This window comes from Acinonyx jubatus, chromosome C2 (assembly GCF_027475565.1).
Source record: "Acinonyx jubatus isolate Ajub_Pintada_27869175 chromosome C2, VMU_Ajub_asm_v1.0, whole genome shotgun sequence".
Taxonomy (NCBI): domain Eukaryota; kingdom Metazoa; phylum Chordata; class Mammalia; order Carnivora; family Felidae; genus Acinonyx; species Acinonyx jubatus.
In genome coordinates, this window is record NC_069384.1 from 48,626,944 (window position 1) to 48,646,032 (window position 19,089).

General features: G+C 39.5%; 1 protein-coding gene across 3 annotated transcripts in view; it reads left to right on the forward strand.

Annotated features, from left to right (window-relative positions):
- Nucleotides 1–12,362, forward strand: part of NXPE3 (neurexophilin and PC-esterase domain family member 3) — a 41,898-nt gene extending 29,536 nt beyond the window's left edge. For all 3 annotated transcript variants that reach the window (XM_015069169.3, XM_027077652.2, XM_015069170.3), the window contains 2 exons: nucleotides 8,244–8,450; nucleotides 10,792–12,362. In XM_015069169.3, the coding sequence (XP_014924655.1) occupies nucleotides 8,244–8,450; nucleotides 10,792–11,342 (758 nt within the window). In that variant the 3' untranslated portion in view covers nucleotides 11,343–12,362. The remainder of the gene's footprint in view (nucleotides 1–8,243; nucleotides 8,451–10,791) is intronic.
- The last annotated feature ends 6,727 nt before the right edge of the window (nucleotides 12,363–19,089 follow it).

Genomic DNA, 19,089 nt, shown 5'->3' on the forward strand with positions numbered 1-19,089 from the left:
GTATCTCCAGATTTCAAAACATTGGCATCCAATTGCAAACATGTAAAATATTGTGTGGGCTAAATAAAATTATTGTCTGTGGCCCAGATACAGCCAGGATACTGCCAGTCTATATATCTCTGGTCTCCACTATCATGTGCCACAAGAAATCTCAGTCTTTTCCTAATGAAAGCTGTATTTTATTTACTTGAAGCCAGTGAGTTACTAATTTTATTTAAATTTTTTTTTCAACGTTTTTTTATTTATTTTTGGGACAGAGAGAGACAGAGCATGAACGGGGGAGGGGCAGAGAGAGAGGGAGACACAGAATCGGAAACAGGCTCCAGGCTCTGAGCCATCAGCCCAGAGCCCGACGCGGGGCTGGAACTCACGGACCGCGAGATCGTGACCTGGCTGAAGTCGGACGCTTAACCGACTGCGCCACCCAGGCGCCCCTTAAAAGATTCATACATGAAACATCATTAATAGAAATACTTTTATTTGCCTTTATTTGCCTGGGCCTCAACCTCGCGTCTATTCCCCCTAGTCCTGCACTCCTCATACTCTATCCTTCTCTGCCCCAGCCCCAGTCTTCTGGCGTGGCTGCCTCATTCCTGGGTGTCTAGTGGGATGGTCAGCGGGTGGAGTTTTGGATGGTTTACCTGCACCTGACAGGTCTCGATGTTCAGCCAGTAAGTGTTTGTGGGTTTGTGATGTACTGTTCTGTTTAGAGAGAAGACAGATTTTGGAACTAGTGAGACTTTTGATGGATTTTTAGAAGAAGAAAGGAACCGTGAATCAATAGGAGAATAGCTTGGCTTTGAGAAGACCGCCTCAGAGCATGTACATTACTGGAAGGAAAAGAGAAGGGCAATTGTTGTACATAACATCAAAGACACCCAGCCTTGGAGGACTTCACTGCAGTTCACTCTCGTGACCAGCAGGGCGCACTCAAAGACCCTAAACCAAGGGCTCACATGCCTCCCACCTTCCCTATGTTCCTCCTTTCATTCCTTTCTTTCTCTTTTTTAATATATATATTTTTTGTTTTTGGAATATTTTAGACTTAAAATAAGTTACAAAAATAGTATGAAGTTCCTGTATAGCCTACACCCAGCTTCCCCTTATGCTAACATCTTATATAACCACAGAATACTTCCAAAACTAAGGTTTTAACATCAGTACAGTATCATTAACTAAGCTGTAGAGTTTACTTGGATTTCATGAGTTTTTCCACCAATGTCCTTCTTCTGTTTTAGAATCCCATGCAGAATCCCAGGTTGCATTTAGTCACCATGTTTCTTTAGTCTTACTTCTGTGACATTATCTTGACCTTTACACTTTGAAGAACTTTGGTCAGATATTTTTTAGAATGTTTCTAAATTTGGATTTTTAAATGTTTTCTAATGATTGGAATGAGAGTATGCATTTTTGGAAGAATAGCACAGAAATGATGTTGTGTCCTTTTAAGGGAGTACATGATGTCAATATGTTCTGTTAACAATGTTAAATTTGATCACCTGGTTAAAGTGGTGTCTGTCAGGGTTCTCTTCTCTGTATCCTGGGGGGATACTTTGAGACTGTGGTAGGCTGAATAATGGCCCCCAGAGATATCCAGATCTTAATCCCTCAAATTGGTGAACGTTGCTATATATGGATGGCAAAGGAAATTTTGCATGTGTGATTAAGCTAAGGGTCTAGAGATGGGGAGAGATTATCCGGATAATCTGAGTGGGCCCTAAATGCAATCACAAGTGTCCTTTTAAGAGGGAGGAAGAGGGAGATTTCATACAAAAGCAGAAGGCAATGTGACAGTGGAAGTAGAGAGAAATTTGAAGATGCCATGCTGCTGGTTTAACAAATGGAGAAAGAGGCCATGAGCCAAAGAATACAGGTGTGGAAGAGGAAAGGGAACAGATTCTTCCCTAGCTCCTCCAGAGAAAGCATGGCCTTACTGATACCTTGGATTTGGTATCGGTGATACTGATTTTGGATTTCTGGCCTCCCTCCAAAACTGTAAGAGAATAAATTTGTGTTGTTTCAAGCCACTGAATATGTGGTAATCTGTTATAGTAGCCACAGGAAACTAATACAAAGACTTCCTGGATGTCTCTGTATTCCATCAGGATGTAAACATCCTATTTCTGCTTATACTTTCACCCACTCATTTTAGCATTCATTAATAGATCTTGTCAGCAGCAATTATTTGGGTGGTATTTAATGGTGACTTTCTAGTCTCTCATTTCTAAGACATTTATTAATTGGAATTTTTCTGTAAGGAAGAGTTGTCCCTTCTTTCCCATTTATTTAATTATGTCCATATAGACTCATGGCTCATGATTATTTATCTCATTTTTTGGATTATTACCGAATTCAACTGTTATTTATTTTGTTGCTCAATTTTGGCAATTGGGAACTTTTTCAATTTGGCCCCTATGCCCCTTTGACATGCTAACGTATATATGTACCTATGATACGTATATATGTGTATATGTATGTGTATGTATGTATACATATATGTGTATATATATGTGTGTGTGTATATGTGTGTGTGTGTGTGTATACACATTTTTTTTCCTTAAGCACTTCCTTACTCTCTGACATGTTTCACACCCATTTGTGTGTTATTTGACCTAGACTTGGAAGGGTTCATAGTCTTTCCACTTTTATTATTTTACTTATGAATCCTATATTTTGAAGGGTTTTATTTCCCTATCAACATTTAAAAAAAGTATTAGTTAATTGATTTTCCTGCAAGTTAAACTTATTCTAAGATGCATATTTAGTCTGCTGAACTGTTTGAGATTACCTGTCTTCCCCCATGCATGGGTATAATTCCAGTCAAAAGCAAAGAAACATAGCTTTTAATTAGATGAAAATAGCTCATCAGGGATAAGTATCTGGTTTCTGACAGTCTTTCCCAGTGTCAGAATTGCTGCTGAATTTTTATTAGCACCTGTACTGTGGCCCCTAGATCATCATAGCCTGATAGAAGCCTTGATGGCTTCTAACCTCATCAACAACTAAACTAGAGTTCATATTTTGGGGGGAAGCTTACTGAGAGTTTGGGATAAAACTAGATTTAATAGCAACAGAATAAGCATTAACATCTTTGTAGCCTTTTGCTATTTTCTTTATCTTTTTAAAAAATTAATTAATTAATTATATTTTAGAAAGAAAGAGAGCCAGTGGGAGAGAGGGCCAGAAGGAGAGAGAGAGAGAGAGAGAGAGAGAGAGAATCCCAAGCAGGCTCCACACTCAGCACAGAGACCGTTGCAGGACCCAGGCTCAAGCCCACAACCCTGGGACTGTGACCAAAGCTGAAATCAAAAGTTGGACACTCAACTGACTGAGCCACCTAGGCGCCCCTTTTCTTTACCTTTTGAGGTGTATCTTACGTACAGTATAGTACGTGGATTGCAAATATATAGTACAATGGAATTTTACATTTGTATCTGTAACTGTGGTAGGCTGAATTCTAAGATGACTCCCACTGATCCATGCCTTTATATAATTCTTTTTCTCTTGAGTGTGGGAAGGACCTGTAAATGTGATAGTATATCACTCCCATGACTTTAAAAAAAGAGATACTATCCTGGGCAGACCTGACTTAATTGGATAAGCCCTCAATAGGGACCAAGTTCTTCTTGAAGAAATTCAAAGTGTGAGAAGGCTTCCATGTGAGCGGGATTCTTTGTTGCTGGCTCTAAAGATGGAGGAGGCCATGTGGCAAGAAATGTAGACAGTTTCTAGGAGCTGAAGGGCATTCCCTGGCTGACAGTGACCAAGGAAACAAGAAACTCAGTATTATAACCACAAGGAACTGAATCTGGCCAGTAATTGAATGGGGTTGGAAGCAGATTTCTCTTGTCTACAGAAAGGAACACAGTCCTGCTGTCAACCTGATTTCAACCTGTGAGACCCTTAGTAGGGAACCCGGCTATGTCATGCCCTGGACTCTTGGCAGAACTATGTGATATTAAATGTCTCTTGTTTTTAAGTTACTAAGTTTGTGGTGATTTGCCATGCACCAATAGAAAACTAATACAATTACTGCCACCCATACAAAGATATAGAATGTTTAGAACATATAGAATATTTCTAGCATTCCAGTGTTGCCCTTTATGATTAAAAACTATTAATACTACTACAGTATTGAACTTTCACAACAGCCCTTCAAAGTAACTAATAATTTACCCATTTTATTGGTAATTGAAGCAAGGTCCAGAGACTGATACGTCATCATTTTGACATCTGCTCTGTGTCTGATGCTAGACTAGACTCTGAGAATACAGGAGATGAGTAAGATGAGAGTTTTAAGTGATTTCTGGGGTCTCCTATTGGAGACCTGGAGTCAGACATAAACCAGGACCTGTGACTCGAGTCTAGCCCTTTTTCTGCTATCCCTTAATATGCTTGGGAGGTGTGGGGGAGGATGTCTTAACGTTTGGGTTTGTCTGCAGTAGTGGAGTTCATCAACTTTCTAGTTTCTAAATGCATCCAAATGGTGGAGTGAATGATAAAATAGTGTTTTATGTTGTTCGACGAAAACCATACTAATGACTTTATGGATGAGACCTCACTATGAGGTTGTTTAGAAAATGGAAAGGTGCTATCACAACAAAGTGGACAAAGCTACTTGAAAAAAAAAAAAGGTTTATTTATTTATTTTGAGTAGGGGGGAAGAGAGAGAGAATCCCAAGCAAGTTCCGTACTGTCAGTGCAGAGCCCGAGCAGGGCATGAACTCGGGGAACTGTGAGATCGTGACCTGAGCCAAAACCAAGAGTTGGATGCTTAACCGACTGAACCACCCAGGCACCCCTGGACAAAGCTATTTTAAAGACAACCACCTTCAGTTGGAAAAAATACTTGGTACAGAATACATTTTATTTGGTTAACTTAGAAAATCAAAGGGCTCATATGCTATGTAAAATCCAACTGACTGATATCATTTGGGGGTAGGAAGCTCCCCACAACTGTATCAGTAGTGAAATGTATGCCTTTGTAAACAGGACCACCTTTACCACTAGCTGGCTCTACAGCTCTCTGGGAAACTTCGGCAAGTCCCTCTGTGACGTACCATCTTCACCTTTAAAAGACATTTGGACTAGCCATTATCTGAGGTCCTTTCAGCATTCTTTTAATCTGTAGGTATTTCTACCTGTACCTGTTTAGCTTCCCTCCGAAAAATGCTTAGGTTTTAGGGGACTAAAGTATAAAGAAAAAAATTAAATTCCCAAGGTTTTCCAGGGGGAGACTCAAGGGTAAACTCAAGCTATAATAACTGCTGTGTAGCCAGGACTTCTCGTAGTCCCAGTGCTTGACAAGTTGTACCTGAACAGCTCGACACACGCTGTCCTCATTTCTCATCTCCCTGAGATGGCACCCAAGCGTTCCGGTGCTAATTGTGTTCCTTGAGGAGAGGAATTGTTTGACTCTCTTTCTTTGTCTTGTCTTGTTTTTTCTCTCATGAACTATATACTCCTCATTGGCCTGCCTTTTACTTTTCTCACTTCTACAGATAATTCTATGCTATGAAGTTAAGGGACGTGTGCACTAACATGCACTCACTCATACCTCCCAGTCTTAATTCACACTGTCTCCCTCTCACCCAGCTCTTTCTAGATAGTTGAGGGAAATTTTTTTCTCTGCTCTTCTCTTGTTTTGTCCCATTTGTGGTCCAAATAGTCCTCGTTTTGGCTAATGAATGACATGGGATGACACCCTTTGGAGGAAACTATAAGCTATGAGTTTTAAAGAAGCCAAGACATTTTAGAGAAGCAGGGACCTTAACCTGCAGATAATTGAAGCTATCCCTTCTGATTTTGCATAAAGATCTTATCTGCTTTTGATAACCATCCACAAAAACTACTTCCTTCACCATCAGTATTTAAGAAAACTGTAAAATCTAAGCAATAACTCCGTTTTGTTTTAAAACTATTTTTGGGGCGCTTGGGTGTATCAGTCAGTTAAGTGTCTGACTCTGTTTTGGCTCGGGTCATGATCTGATGGTTTGTGAGTTTGAGGCCCTCATCAGGCTCTGCGCTGACAATGAGGAGCCTGCTTGGGATTCTCTCCCTCTCTCTCTGCCCTTCTCCTGCTTGTGCTTTCTCTCTCTCTCTCCCCTTCTCTCAAATAAATTAAAAAAACCCACAAAACTATTTTTATTCCACATGTATAGTTCATTAGGGGTTATATTATTGATTTAAGAGACTTTCATATCTTATGTGAAAATGCATTCCAAGTTCCAAGAAATGCGGTCTTTTTAAAGAACTTCAGACTGCTTAAAGTCTTAATAAAGTAAGAAATGTTTTTGTCTCCGCTGACCATAAGAGGGCAATGTAGGTACATGCATTACACTTTAAAAATCTGCTCTGTTATCTAGTGCTGCATGTGTGAAGAATTAATGTCAGTTCAGTAATTGATTTGCTTTGCTTGACTTAACTCTGGTAGTAAATAAAATTAACATTTGAATGGAAATGGTAATTGTTTCCTGTGTGATATACACTTTCCTTTATAACATGTATTTGGCACAGAATAGCCAAATCTTCTGAATTAACCATGGTAAAAAGTGTAACTTCAAAATCACTTTTAATTCCCCTTCTAGTAGATGTTTTCTTTGGGCCCCAGGTGTCTGCTCTGGAGCTCCCTGTCTGTATAACCTTGACATGATGATATAATGAGGAAGCTTTGGGCAAGGTGTGGTAACATAGTAAAGTCATACTTGGTAACATGTGGAGAAACTGTTTATGAATAAGCCAAATAAATATTTACCCACCCCCCCCCTTGTCTTTTCTTTGACAATAACATTTTCCAAGTAAAGCTTTTAAAAATGCTGTTTACTTTTCAGCTTAGGCCCTGAACCTTCAAAGAATTAGCAGATGGCTGAATTAAAAGGTTAAATATGCAGTATCTGTCAAATAGGGCATCTTCTTTGAAGGGAATAAAACCAAAATAATTTTGAGTATTATCTTATAATATCAAGATAATAAGCTGAAAATAGTCACAAATATGGGGCTCAAATTTAGATTTCTGAGTTGTATAAACATTTGGATTTTGAATTGTGGTTTAACAGGTGAGACTGGAGAATTACTGGATTATGATCAAGGTTTAAGCTTTGGGGTGTGTAAGGAAGTGATGTAAAATAATTGATGGTATTTGAAGATTGTAGATTTGAGTGTTAGAAACAAGTAAGTGTACACCTTCAGGAAAAAATCCAAAAAGAAAATGGCTGACATCTACAAACCTCTGTTTTTGAGACGTGGTATATATAGCACAGTGGTTAGACCATGGGCTTTGGGGCTCACCTGCTTGGATCAGGTCTTGGCTTTGCTGCTTGTTAGCTCTGGATCTAAGTCAAGTTGCTGTTCCAAAAGGCAGGATTAACACTAGGACCTACTTTAAAGGGTTATTGTGAGCATCGTATGAGATAATATATTTAATTGCAGAGTAAACTCTCAAGAAATATTAGCCATCCCTGTCTGTTTATTTTGAAGCACTTAAAGTGTGTTGTTTCTACAACAGCATTTTCCAAGGGAGGTGTTAGGGAAGAAGGATGTTGACTTTCCCTTTGAAGGGTGTCCTGCCTCTCGTGTCATGTGTAGCTGGGCTACAGCCATGAGTACAAACTGCTGCTGCATTTTAAATATTGCTCATTGTAATATTTGTACATTCTTCTGAACCTTTTGTAACGTGGGGAATAGTTCTTTAGAGTGTGTGTATTTGGTTTCTTTGCTGTATTAAGTGGTGGTTATCTGAATTACTATTTGATTGCGGGACCCATGGGTTAAAATTTTCCTTTTATTAGGTTGAGGAACAGTGGACTAATATTACTATGCGTATGTAAAATATGAATTTAAGGTGTTACTTGCCTCATAGGCCTTTGGATGAGAAACTTATTCCGGGAAAATGCTAGACAATAGTTAATGTCTACACATTTCCATGGTATTTGCCTGCCTTTATTTTTGGCTTTGATAAAAACATGCATAATCAGAGGGAATGCCCAAAGTCCCCTTTTCGCCTCTGTCCACCAATAATACCCTCACACACATTTCACATCTTCCTATTTTTGTGCAAAGGAGAACCTTTTGTAGCAAGGGGAAAGTCTGGGATTTCTTTGAGATGTGATGGCGGGAAATGTTACCCAGATACCAGCACGCTAACAGATATAGGGCCATAATTTTGTTTCTTGGAACATTTTCCATGTATGGTTAGTTGGAGGAGACTTTCAGAATATCTAATTTTGTTTCCTTTTTCTTCTCAGAAACCAACAATCTAGAACTATCTCATGGCTCAGGAACTTTTCCTTCTGGGTATTATTATAAAGATCAGTGGAGGCCCAGAAAGTTTAAGATGCGCCAGTTTAATGACCCTGACAACATTACAGAATGCTTACAAAGAAAAGTGGTGTATTTGTTTGGTGACTCAACAATCAGGCAATGGTTTGAATACCTTACTACGTTTGTTCCAGGTTGGTACTTTGCATTTTGTTTCATAATTCTTTTCCGCATGCACAAAACCAGCTTTCTTCACTCCAGTGCCCGAGGAAGGGCATCAGGTGAGGAAGTAGTTATTTCTCTGTAGGACTAAACAGGTGTCCTGACCTTGGAGAGATGTGTGATGGTTTCTGATCCATGGTGGGGTTGTGATGTATTGATGGAAGCACTGGAATTGAAGTTCATACCACTGATGAGCTATGTGACCTTGGACATGTTATTTACTTCCCAGGGCTTTATTTCTCCATGTGCAACGGGGCAGCTGGACAGAATCACCTTATAGGTGTCTTTTACTTCTGATATTCTGGGCTATAAAACAGAGGTGGACATTTTCAGTTGTTTCTCTCCAGTTCTATTTAGTCAGACTTCAAGTTTAAAATAGATTTAACTGGAAGGAAGCAGCCAAACAGACTGTGGTCCATTTTAATACATCCATGCAGTATATAGCCTTTCCGGTGTCATCTGCTGGGCATTCCATTGATATGATTCTGAGATGAGCTGGCTCCTACTGAGGGAGTCTTGGTAAGTCCCAGCATTCTTAGCTTCCTGGTGTCACTGCTGGGCTCCTGGGGTGCCCTCCAGACTCGGAATAAAGCCGCGCTCATTGGAAGGCCCTCCCTTATTCAAATGGGCCTTTTCCTCTTTGTGGAAGGTGTGGATGGAGTGAGGAGGAATAAATCTCAGGTAACAGTACTAAAGACCCTGCTTACAATTGAGAGAGCTGATAAATAATTCCATGGGAACTATTTTTGAGGGCTATACATGGGCAGGACTTTCCATAAAGCAAATTCCCATAGTTTGTTTTGAGCTGTTGTTGGTGTTGTTTTTCTCTTTTATTTTTTTTACACTAACCTCATTTCAGATTTAATTTTTCAAAGGAACGGAAGAAGTAGATACGGTCCCCAAAAGTGGAAAGTTAATTCCAGTTTTTGTTGTGCTTTTGTTTTTTTATTGACACAAGCATAGTTGAGTTTGGTCAATAAAGCATAAATTAAAAACTAGGAAAAGGGATATAATTTGTATGGCATAATGCTAAGCATGTTTTGATGCTGACTAGGCAGGGCCCTCCAGAAGTCTGTAGTTGTTTGTTTAAGTTCTAATGACAGAGCTCAATATTTCCGTTCATAGCAGTGATCACATTGAGTGTCGTAATTATTTTCCACTGTATCCTTTGCAGATAGATTTTCACCTGATAAAGCCTTGTGCTGGTGCTTGATTTTAATCAAATGAAAAAAATGGTAGCTTGAGCTTGTTCAGTTTAAATGGAGCCAAATGCTAAGTAGTAATGATTTAGGTACGAAGATCTGGAAGAGGAGACTAGGACTGCATGGAGAGAAGAGTGAAAACTTTAACCCTTAAGAAGAATGTAGGACAATTAGGGTGTGATGTTAGTTCTTCAGAATTGGCTATAAACTCCTTGAGAGCAAGGACTGTGACTTACCTATCTGAGCAGTGCTGGCTAGTGGCACTACAGTGGCTGGCCCTGAATAGGTACTTAGGAAGTGTTAATGGACTTGGATTGCCAGAAGTTACTTAGTCTGTTCTCTGTAAGGCACTTGTAGGGACATTCAGGGATATGAGACAGGCCCTCTTTCCTTATGGGGCATATGCTGAGTGATGAATTTTACAGACAGGGTTTTTCAGAAGTAACAAAAGAGAAATCCTGACTGATTCCTGGGACCTTCAGAAGACCTCAGAAGAGCTGGACTTTGAAACACAACTTAGATAAAGGAAAGGGAAAAGTGAATTCTAACTTGTCTGCTGTCTTTGTTATTCTTGTGACAGAGATAGACATTCTGTAAGACGTTAATATGATTTTCCACCCATAGGGTGAAACTGAAAGTCAAAAGAAACAGGGTTGCTTGTTTCTTTCATGTATTTCAAAAAGTATTTGGTTACTGTTACGTGTTTACTTAAAAAAGCACAAGTTATAGCCCTCATCCTGGAAGAAATAGTATTTATATGTTAGAATAGTAATGTATAAATGCCAAATTGATTTTTAGATATTTAGCAATCAGTGCCTACAGGAAGATTTCTTGACCTAATGGTTAGAAGTAAACAAGTTATTTTGCTTCTGAGGTATATAGACATACATATAGAATCTATTACTGATGGTTTAAATAATATGTTAGAATAAAGGTCCATTGAGGCCAGTGAAATAGGTATTACCTTTACAGTTGTACCTTTTTGTTGTACTTTTGTGGTACTTTTATTTAAAAAAAAAAAAAAGTTCTCTTAAGCCACTAAGTAAAACATGATCATAATATATGTGCTTGTTTTGAACATTTTTATGAATTTGAATTTTCCTTGTTTCAGATTTAGTGGAGTTTAACTTGGGTAGTCCCAAGAATGTGGGTCCCTTCCTTGCGGTGGACCAGAAGCACAACATCCTGCTCAAATATCGCTGCCATGGTCCACCCATCCGTTTTACAACTGTCTTTAGCAATGAGCTTCGTTATGTGGCAAATGAGCTGAATGGCATCGTGGGAGGGAAGAACACAGTGGTTGCCATAGCTATATGGTCTCATTTCAGCACCTTCCCTTTGGAAGTGTATATCCGGCGGCTCAGGAATATCCGTCGAGCAGTGGTCCAGCTCCTGGATCGAAGCCCTAAGACTGTGATAGTCATCCGGACAGCCAATGCCCAAGAGCTGGGGCCTGAAGTGAGCCTTTTCAACAGTGACTGGTACAACTTCCAGCTGGACACCATCCTTCGGAAGATGTTCTCAGGGGTTGGAGTGTATCTTGTTGATGCCTGGGAGATGACCCTGGCTCATTATTTACCCCACAAGCTACATCCGGATGAAGTTATTGTGAAGAACCAACTGGACATGTTCTTGTCCTTTGTGTGCCCCTTGGAGACCTAGCTTGCCCTGGAAGGAACTGGAGGAATCACATTTTCTGCATTAGAGACAGTTTATGGGAGGCCCCATGGAGATATTGCTGCTACTGATATGTACAAAATTTCAGAAAGAGCTGGACTTTATATAATGATTTGTAAGGAGCTTAGAAAATGCAGGTTGCATTTATATCTACCTACAGGATTTATTCCAATCTTTACATAGCCATGGGAGAACCATTATTAACAACATCTACGCACTGTATTGCCCTTGTAACCAAAGATGCTAATGAGTGTGTTTGAATTAGCCTCTCCGGAGAGGGGAGATTACTATGCTAAAAACTGAAAAATGTTCTGACCTAAATGGTTGGTAGTGGAGTGTGTGTAGCTTATCTGGTAAGGGCGATTGTGCTTATCTGCATGAATAGCATGGTGGGTCCATCTTCAGTGTGATGAACTGATGAGGCGTATGGTTAGGGGCTCCTGTGACACACTGGAGCCTGCTGTGTCTCAGGAGTTTCTCTTGATTCACCTTTTTTGAATTACTTGAAAAGGCCAGTATCTTTGGTTAGAATTTTTTAGTGAGAACATTTACAGTGTTCTGCTTTTATCTAGAAAAGAAGCAAAAGGAGAATACGAAAGCGGTTAATATGAAATCTGTGTGTTGCACTGATACTTGCATTGGGCGGTTGTTACTTACTTGATTCAGCTAAATTTTACATGACGAATACTTTAAAATAATCACTTTTGGAACTGGAAGGGGGAAATGTATAAATGGAAATTTATTTTTGTGTTTTGAAGTTTGAGGGTTTTAAGAACTGACTTTTATGTAAAGAACGCCATTGTTTATTATAAACTTGTACAAGTTACTTCCATCAATTTCAAGTGTTTCTTTTTTGGTTGTTAGTTTGGATCACACACCAACATTAGAAATGAAAATCTAATTAGAAGTTAGATATTGAGATTTGTAACAAGTATTTCTTGATGGGGACATAAGGTACACACATTCTGTCATGCTTGGAAGTAAAAAACTGCTATCTTAAGATACTATCAATTTTACTTGACTGTCTTTGCCTTATTAATTTTAAATGGGTTTAGGCTAGCATGGGGCCATTTAGTAAGCACTCTTTTCTTTTTGAGCCAGAATGGATTACAATCTAGTTTTAGTTATCCCTTAATGGACATATGAAGAGACTGGAGAGGCTTTAGAGATGAAGACTGATGCTAAAAGCATTCTCTTAGGAGAATGGGTCGCGGAATTTGGAGTTAAGAAGTTTTTTTTTAATGTTTATTTATTTTTGAGAGAGAGAGACACAGAGTGTGAGTGGGGAATGGGTCAAGGAATTTGGGGTTTAAAATTTTTTTTAATGTTTTTTTTTATTTTTGAGAGAGAGACACACACAGAATGTGAGTGGGGGAGGGTCAGAGAGCGAGAGAGACACAGAATCCAAGCAGGTTCCAGGCTCTGAGCTGTCAGCACAGAGCCCGACGCAGGGCTTGAACTCAGCTGTGAGATCATGACCTGAGCCGAAGTCAGATGCCTAACTAACTGAGCCCCCCAGGAGCCCCAAGGAATTTGGAGTTTTAACTTAAAGAGTGTAGGGGCGCCTGGGTGGCTCAGTCATTAAGCATCTGACTTTGGCTAGGGTCATGATCACCTGGTTCATGAGTTCGTGCCCCACATCAGGTGAGCTTGAGGCCTGCTTCAGGGGAGCCCTGCTTCTCTCTCTCTCCATACCCCTCATGGGATTCTCTCTCTCTGCTCCTTGATCACTTGCACTCTCTCTCAAAAACAAACAGACAGACAAAAACAAAAAAACTTCCTTTCTTAGACTTGAGGGCCATCTTCAAATTTGTAAAATATATATATGGGGAAAAATATTTTTAAATTATTTGAGGCTAAGGCTCACCAACAAGTAGTTAAACATATTAAGATTGCTTAATTTTAATGGTCTTTAAGCTTTAGTGTCTGAGAATCGCCTGGACTATTTGATAAAAATACAGGATGCCTCTGGGAACTGTGGTATCAGACTTTGCTACAAGCATCCAGTGATTTTGATGCAATGGCAGTATTCTACACTTTGAGAAATACCAACTAAGGGAAGAAGGAAGATAGAACTAAGGAAATAATATTGCTTGTCTATTATTTCCTGGGCTTATTCCCTAACATTTAATCCTGATCACCATCTAGTAGTGTAGGTGATATTAGGTACATTTTATAGATGAACTTGAGTTTGGATTTGAACAAAGGTATGTGAGAGTGCATAGCCCTTTGCAACTACAACTTGTTGGACTTTTGTAAAGAGAGATGTTCTTTTTCATATAAGGACTTTCGAGCATTTTCTAAAAGATTGCTGGAGGAGGCTGAGGCATCATCTTCCCAGGAGAATTTCAAGTTCCACTGCCTCTCCAGGGCTTTGGAGTGACATTTCTTGTTTGTGCAAATGGTTTCTTGTGACCTCGTCCAGCTTCTATTACTTTTTGATTTAGTTATAAAAGGTCCTAAAGATTTGATGACATAGTTTCTTGACGTATTCTAATTCACTTTGTGCCTTTTCTAATTTGTCTTTCTATACTCTGGTGTGGAAGTTTAAAAAAAAATGCCTAAGTGTGGAGTTTGGAATATTACCTAAATCTTTCTCAGAACAATTAGATACAGTATTTTAATTTCTTCTGAAAAGTGTATTTTAAGCTAGTACCACACAGTTGTAAATATTAGCATGCCAGCAAAATAATATAGTGTTATATATTTTCCATTATAAATATAAAAGACATCATTGTTTTTAGAAACTAAAATCTAGACAAAGAAAATCTATGCAAAGAATCTATGATTCTATCATCCGAATGTGGTACGCATTAGCATTTTAGTATATTTTCTTCCTGGTTTTTTAAAAACCACATAGCTATAAGCACAGATAATATGTAATTTGTATCTGTGTTTTTTTATTTAGCATACAAATATTTTTCTGTGTTAAATAGTCTTCATAACTGAATTATAAAAGTCTGCCCAACAGTTTAGCTAATGATACCATTATTTACATAAGTCGGCCATTATGGTTGGGCATTTAGGTTTAAAATAAAATATTAAGGGGTGCCTGGGTGGCTCAGTTGGTTGAGCATCGGACTTTGGCTCAGGTCATGATTTCATGATTTGTGGGTTTGAGCCCTGTGTCGGGCTCTGTGCTGACAGCTCAGAGCCTGGAGCCTTCTTTGGATTCTGTGTCTCCCTCTCTCTTTGCCCTTACTCCGCTCACACTCTGTCTCTGTCTCTCTCTCTCTCAAAAATAAACATTAAAAAAATTTTTTAAATAAAATATTAAAATGGGCTTATATGTAATTTCTTTGGATTAAATGTCATAAGGTTAAAATTCATATGGATTTTTATTTTGGAATGACAGCATTAATTTCGCTTAGTGGATCTCCTCATTTTCTAGAACTCGATTGATTTGATGCTATTTGTGAAAGGAAGAATCCATAATTAGGCCCTTCTATGCAAATTATATTTTTTAGAAGTTACCTTATTAAGGGTAACCTTTCATTAGCAATACAAAACAGACCTTTGGTGTTCTGGTATGATCCATTTTACCATTCTGAACAACCACTATTTTATTAAATACCAGTTGACTAACACTTCGGGGTTTCAGGTATTAAGTTTCAGATTGATACATTGGGGTGCTTAAGAATATATGGTAAACCTTGACATATCCATGTTACATGCCAGAGGTGAGTCTGTTTCTGGGCCCTATTAAAGAAAAAAGTTATTACTGAGAGAGGCACAGGGAAATTAACACCCCACCCCCAAAAAGAGTGTTCAGCATTACCTTTGGGTTAATTCAGTTTATTAACAGTAGCTAGTTGCTCATGCTAGAAATTCCACTTTAAAAAAAATTTTTTTTAATGTTTTTATTTATTTTTGAGAGAGAGACAGTGCAAGCAGGGGATGAGCAGAGACAGAGAGGGAGACACAGAATCAGAAGCAGGATCCAGGCTCTGAGCTGTCAGCAGAGAGCCTCACACTGGCCTCCAACTAGAAATTCCACTTTAAATGTATTCATTCCCTTGTGTTAAACATTATTCTCTTCAGTTTAGGTCTAGAGTGCAGTTCTCAGTGCTCTTAGAATGCCTGACTGTTCAATGTACACTAAACACGATTTTGAAGGTGTTCTTTTTCTCTTTTAAAGTGAGACCACAGTCCCTGAGTAGGAGGAGCACCTAGGAATTGTGGGAAGCTGGGGTGGTGGTGGCGGTGGAAGATAAAAGAGTTGCTGCAGGCGGAAGTTTATGGGATAGAAAAGGTAGTAGGGCCGAAAGTGAACTTTCTAATCTGTGTCTTGAAAATGCAATTACATTTTAACTGTTTTAAAAAGTGTGAATTTAAGTATAATATTTTCCTTTATAATATTCTCCATCAAATGAGAAGAAGTCAGACTTCTTTGAAGAAGGGCCTTCTGTTAAAGTTTTGAGGACCTTCTGGTGTTCAGCTCCAGATGCCGATTCCTATCGGAGAATCAGACATTTCCTGTCTAATTATAAAGCTGGATCGGAACTGTAACACTGCTGGGGGGAAGGGGCGGGAAGCAATGCAGGGAGTAGTTGTTAAGTGTCCCAGAAGGAAAAGGAGTCACAGCGAAACCAAATGTCATAGGCAAAATCCTTTAAGTGTTGTGCAATAGTTCATTCTCTGTTCAACCCACTCTAACCCCCCTGCCCCTGCGCCGGTGAAACTAACGTGATCTTCTTGTTACAGACCCACTGCTTTATAGATGTCTCAGATTGTCCCAGATTGTCCTTTGTCTTTGAAAGCACGCGATCGCTCTACTACTTTTTGATTGCCATATTTTGAAAAGCTGTGTCGTAGAAAGTATCTACCTGCTCCCAACTTCTCCCCCGCATCTTGAAGCCACGCCGAGAAAGCTAAATAAGAAGAGGTGAATCAAATGAGGGGGGCAACGCTAATGCCCGGTGTGGATTCATCGAGAATTTAAAAAGGCATCCCTAAGAAAAATGTTTTGTTTTTAGATTTGTTTCTGATTCCTCCGCGGGATTCCAGTCCAGCTCTTGGAGCCGGCCCTCTCGGGGAATGTCCGGGACTCGGGTCGGTACCTTTTTGGCTTGGGAATTTCCAGTATGCAGAAAAAAATCCACAAACCTAGTCCTCTTTGCCCCCTCCCCGCCTCCTCAGCCCCTCCTCTGTGCCCACGCAACCTTTCGACCGACAGTCTGTATTCTGTGTTTTAGAAAATAGGTCCTTAGCTTCCCCCGCCCCCATTTAGAGTGATGAACAGAAAGCGGACGCTATAAAGGGGGACAGGGAGAGGGGCTGGCCTCTTCTTGCCATGAGGTCAGACGCTGAGTTTTAGAGAAAAAGGCTGCTTAACTGCTGCTGCTTATCATGTAACCTCAAAAGGAAACTGATCATCTTTCTCATGCTCTCACGTACTTGGGTTATTATCGCTGATTACAGCTGGAAACAATTGATTTGCCTTTACGTATTTCTATGACTTGGCTCTTCAAACACAAAGGTATATTTTTATTATTTGATATTTGGTATGAAAAACTATCTTAAATGCTAAGATTTTACTTTTCCCATATTCAGATTCTTTCCTTTGAAATCAGTCTCTGATACTTGGGTGATCATACTTGTTTGGGGGCAAAATATTGGGGGGCAGGTTTTTGGAGAAAGGAAATCAAGGATGTTTCTATAGCTTGGTAATGGCCATGAATCACATCTGTTTGCCTTGAAAACTCAGGAAGGACTAAGATGCTGGTGGAGGAGATAAATAGGATGCCTGATGGAAGCGTCATAAATCTGATGTAACAATTTATCTTTAGTCTGTGATGTTGGACTATGATACCCCAAGGCAGAAATCTCCCAGGAGGTTTGAGTGTGGATTTAGAAGTGTGTTTTCTCATTTAATGCCCTCATTAACTCTTATGTTAACCCTGTAAAATTAAAGAAAAGTATTACAAGACCATTTTATGAATGAAGGAAAGCCTGAACTTTGTTGACCTGGCTGGACCCCCAGATTTATAACAATCTGTATAAAGAATTTGAAGGAATTTTGTGTGAATAAAACACATTTCTAGGTAGGGTGGATTAGAGATTCTCTCCACCGGGATTAGTGGATTAGTAAACTGGCCATCAGGTGGGTGTGTCCCAAAGTGCATGACATTTATTATGTACGTTTAAGCACTTGATAATATATATTCCCCTACTTTAAATCTGCCTTCGAAAGAAATACATTATCTGGGCAGGTGAAATATATTTTGCCTCTCTCACATAGTAGGTTGTTTAGACAATAAAAGGAGAGAAACATTTGCAAGGCTTATTCGCTACCCTCAGCAATCTCCGATAGAGGAGCGGATGGAGCTCACAGATCATCTAAATATGCAGATAATCCTGAATCTTTATTTGGCTTCAGGATACAATGTATGATCCACCATCCACTCTCCATTTTACTTAGTCACAGTTGGGCAGGGTGCGGGGGAAGAACCTTGGGACCACAGAAGAGTCAGTCTGGGGTGAGTCGCACAAGAAATCAATGCATGGCACGTACAATGTCGAATGTTTCACAGCATACTATCTAGCATGGAGATGGTGACCATGGTCAGCGTAATTTAGTTGCTCAGATGCAGACTATTCCTTACTGAGGAAATGGAGGCAAACTTTTCTCATTCTGTTTTGTCCTGAAAGAAGTCCTGCTCTCAGAAAGCAAAAGAAACCCTCTCAGAAGTTAAAGAGCCAATGGAGAGCACTACTGAGGGGGAAGATTTTCTATTATTCTGAGACCCACAATGAATTGTTCCTGCCTTTGGCTTATAGCTGACTGATCTGGTGGCCTCTTGATTTCTCCCCCACAGGTTAACAGGAAGATCAGGAGGCTGAACTTTGACCTTTTGGCTTTCTTGGCCTGATGATGAACGCCTGAGGGTGAGAAAGGCAGATATTCCTAACCTAGTGGGGTGTAGATGTTACCTTGGCCTTGGCTGATGTAGTTGAAAAGGGCAGTGGGATGTTTTCTAAAATTTATAAGATTCTTAGATATTTTAAATCAGTCATTTTTTGAATTTGCCTCAAAGTTACTGTGAATTTTACTTATAGGCATTTTACTGTGATTTCTTGTGAACTAAGGCTTTTTGGTGGTTTAGTACGCTTTTCATCTATTTGAATTTCCACTATTTTCTATGAGAGGAGGACACAACGCATACATCTAATAGGGGAATTCAGCTGTCTGCTGACTGGCAGTTTCGGAGTTATGTAATCTTTAACAGGCTCAGAGAGCATTATGCCTCCTATGGTTTTGGTGAAGCCACTCATTAAAGCTAGCATATGTGGTTTCTGATTAAAGCACTTCCTGTTCCTTTAATTTGTGACTGTGAGGTAAAACACTTTCCTTCCAAATTTAGCAGATGAAAATATTTTACTGCTCCTTTGGGGGAGTTAGTAATAGGGAATTAACATTTATGAAACATTTGTGTTGGAAGTTGACCACCAAGATCTCATTTAGCCTTCATAATGGCATCTGAGGTAGACATAATTAGCTTTACTTTATAGACGAGGAAATTGAGGCTCAGAGGCATTGAGCAATTGGTTCAAGATGCCCCAGGTAGTAAGTGGGAGAGCTTGGATTTGAATCTGAGAAGGTTGTCTCTATAGCTTGCACCCTTACCACCAGGCCATTGGGATATTAGCAGAGTACAATGGGGAGAGGTCAACCTCTTTCCAGGGCTCTGATTTCCCCAGGGTCCTTCCCTTTCTCTAGCTCGCACCTGGC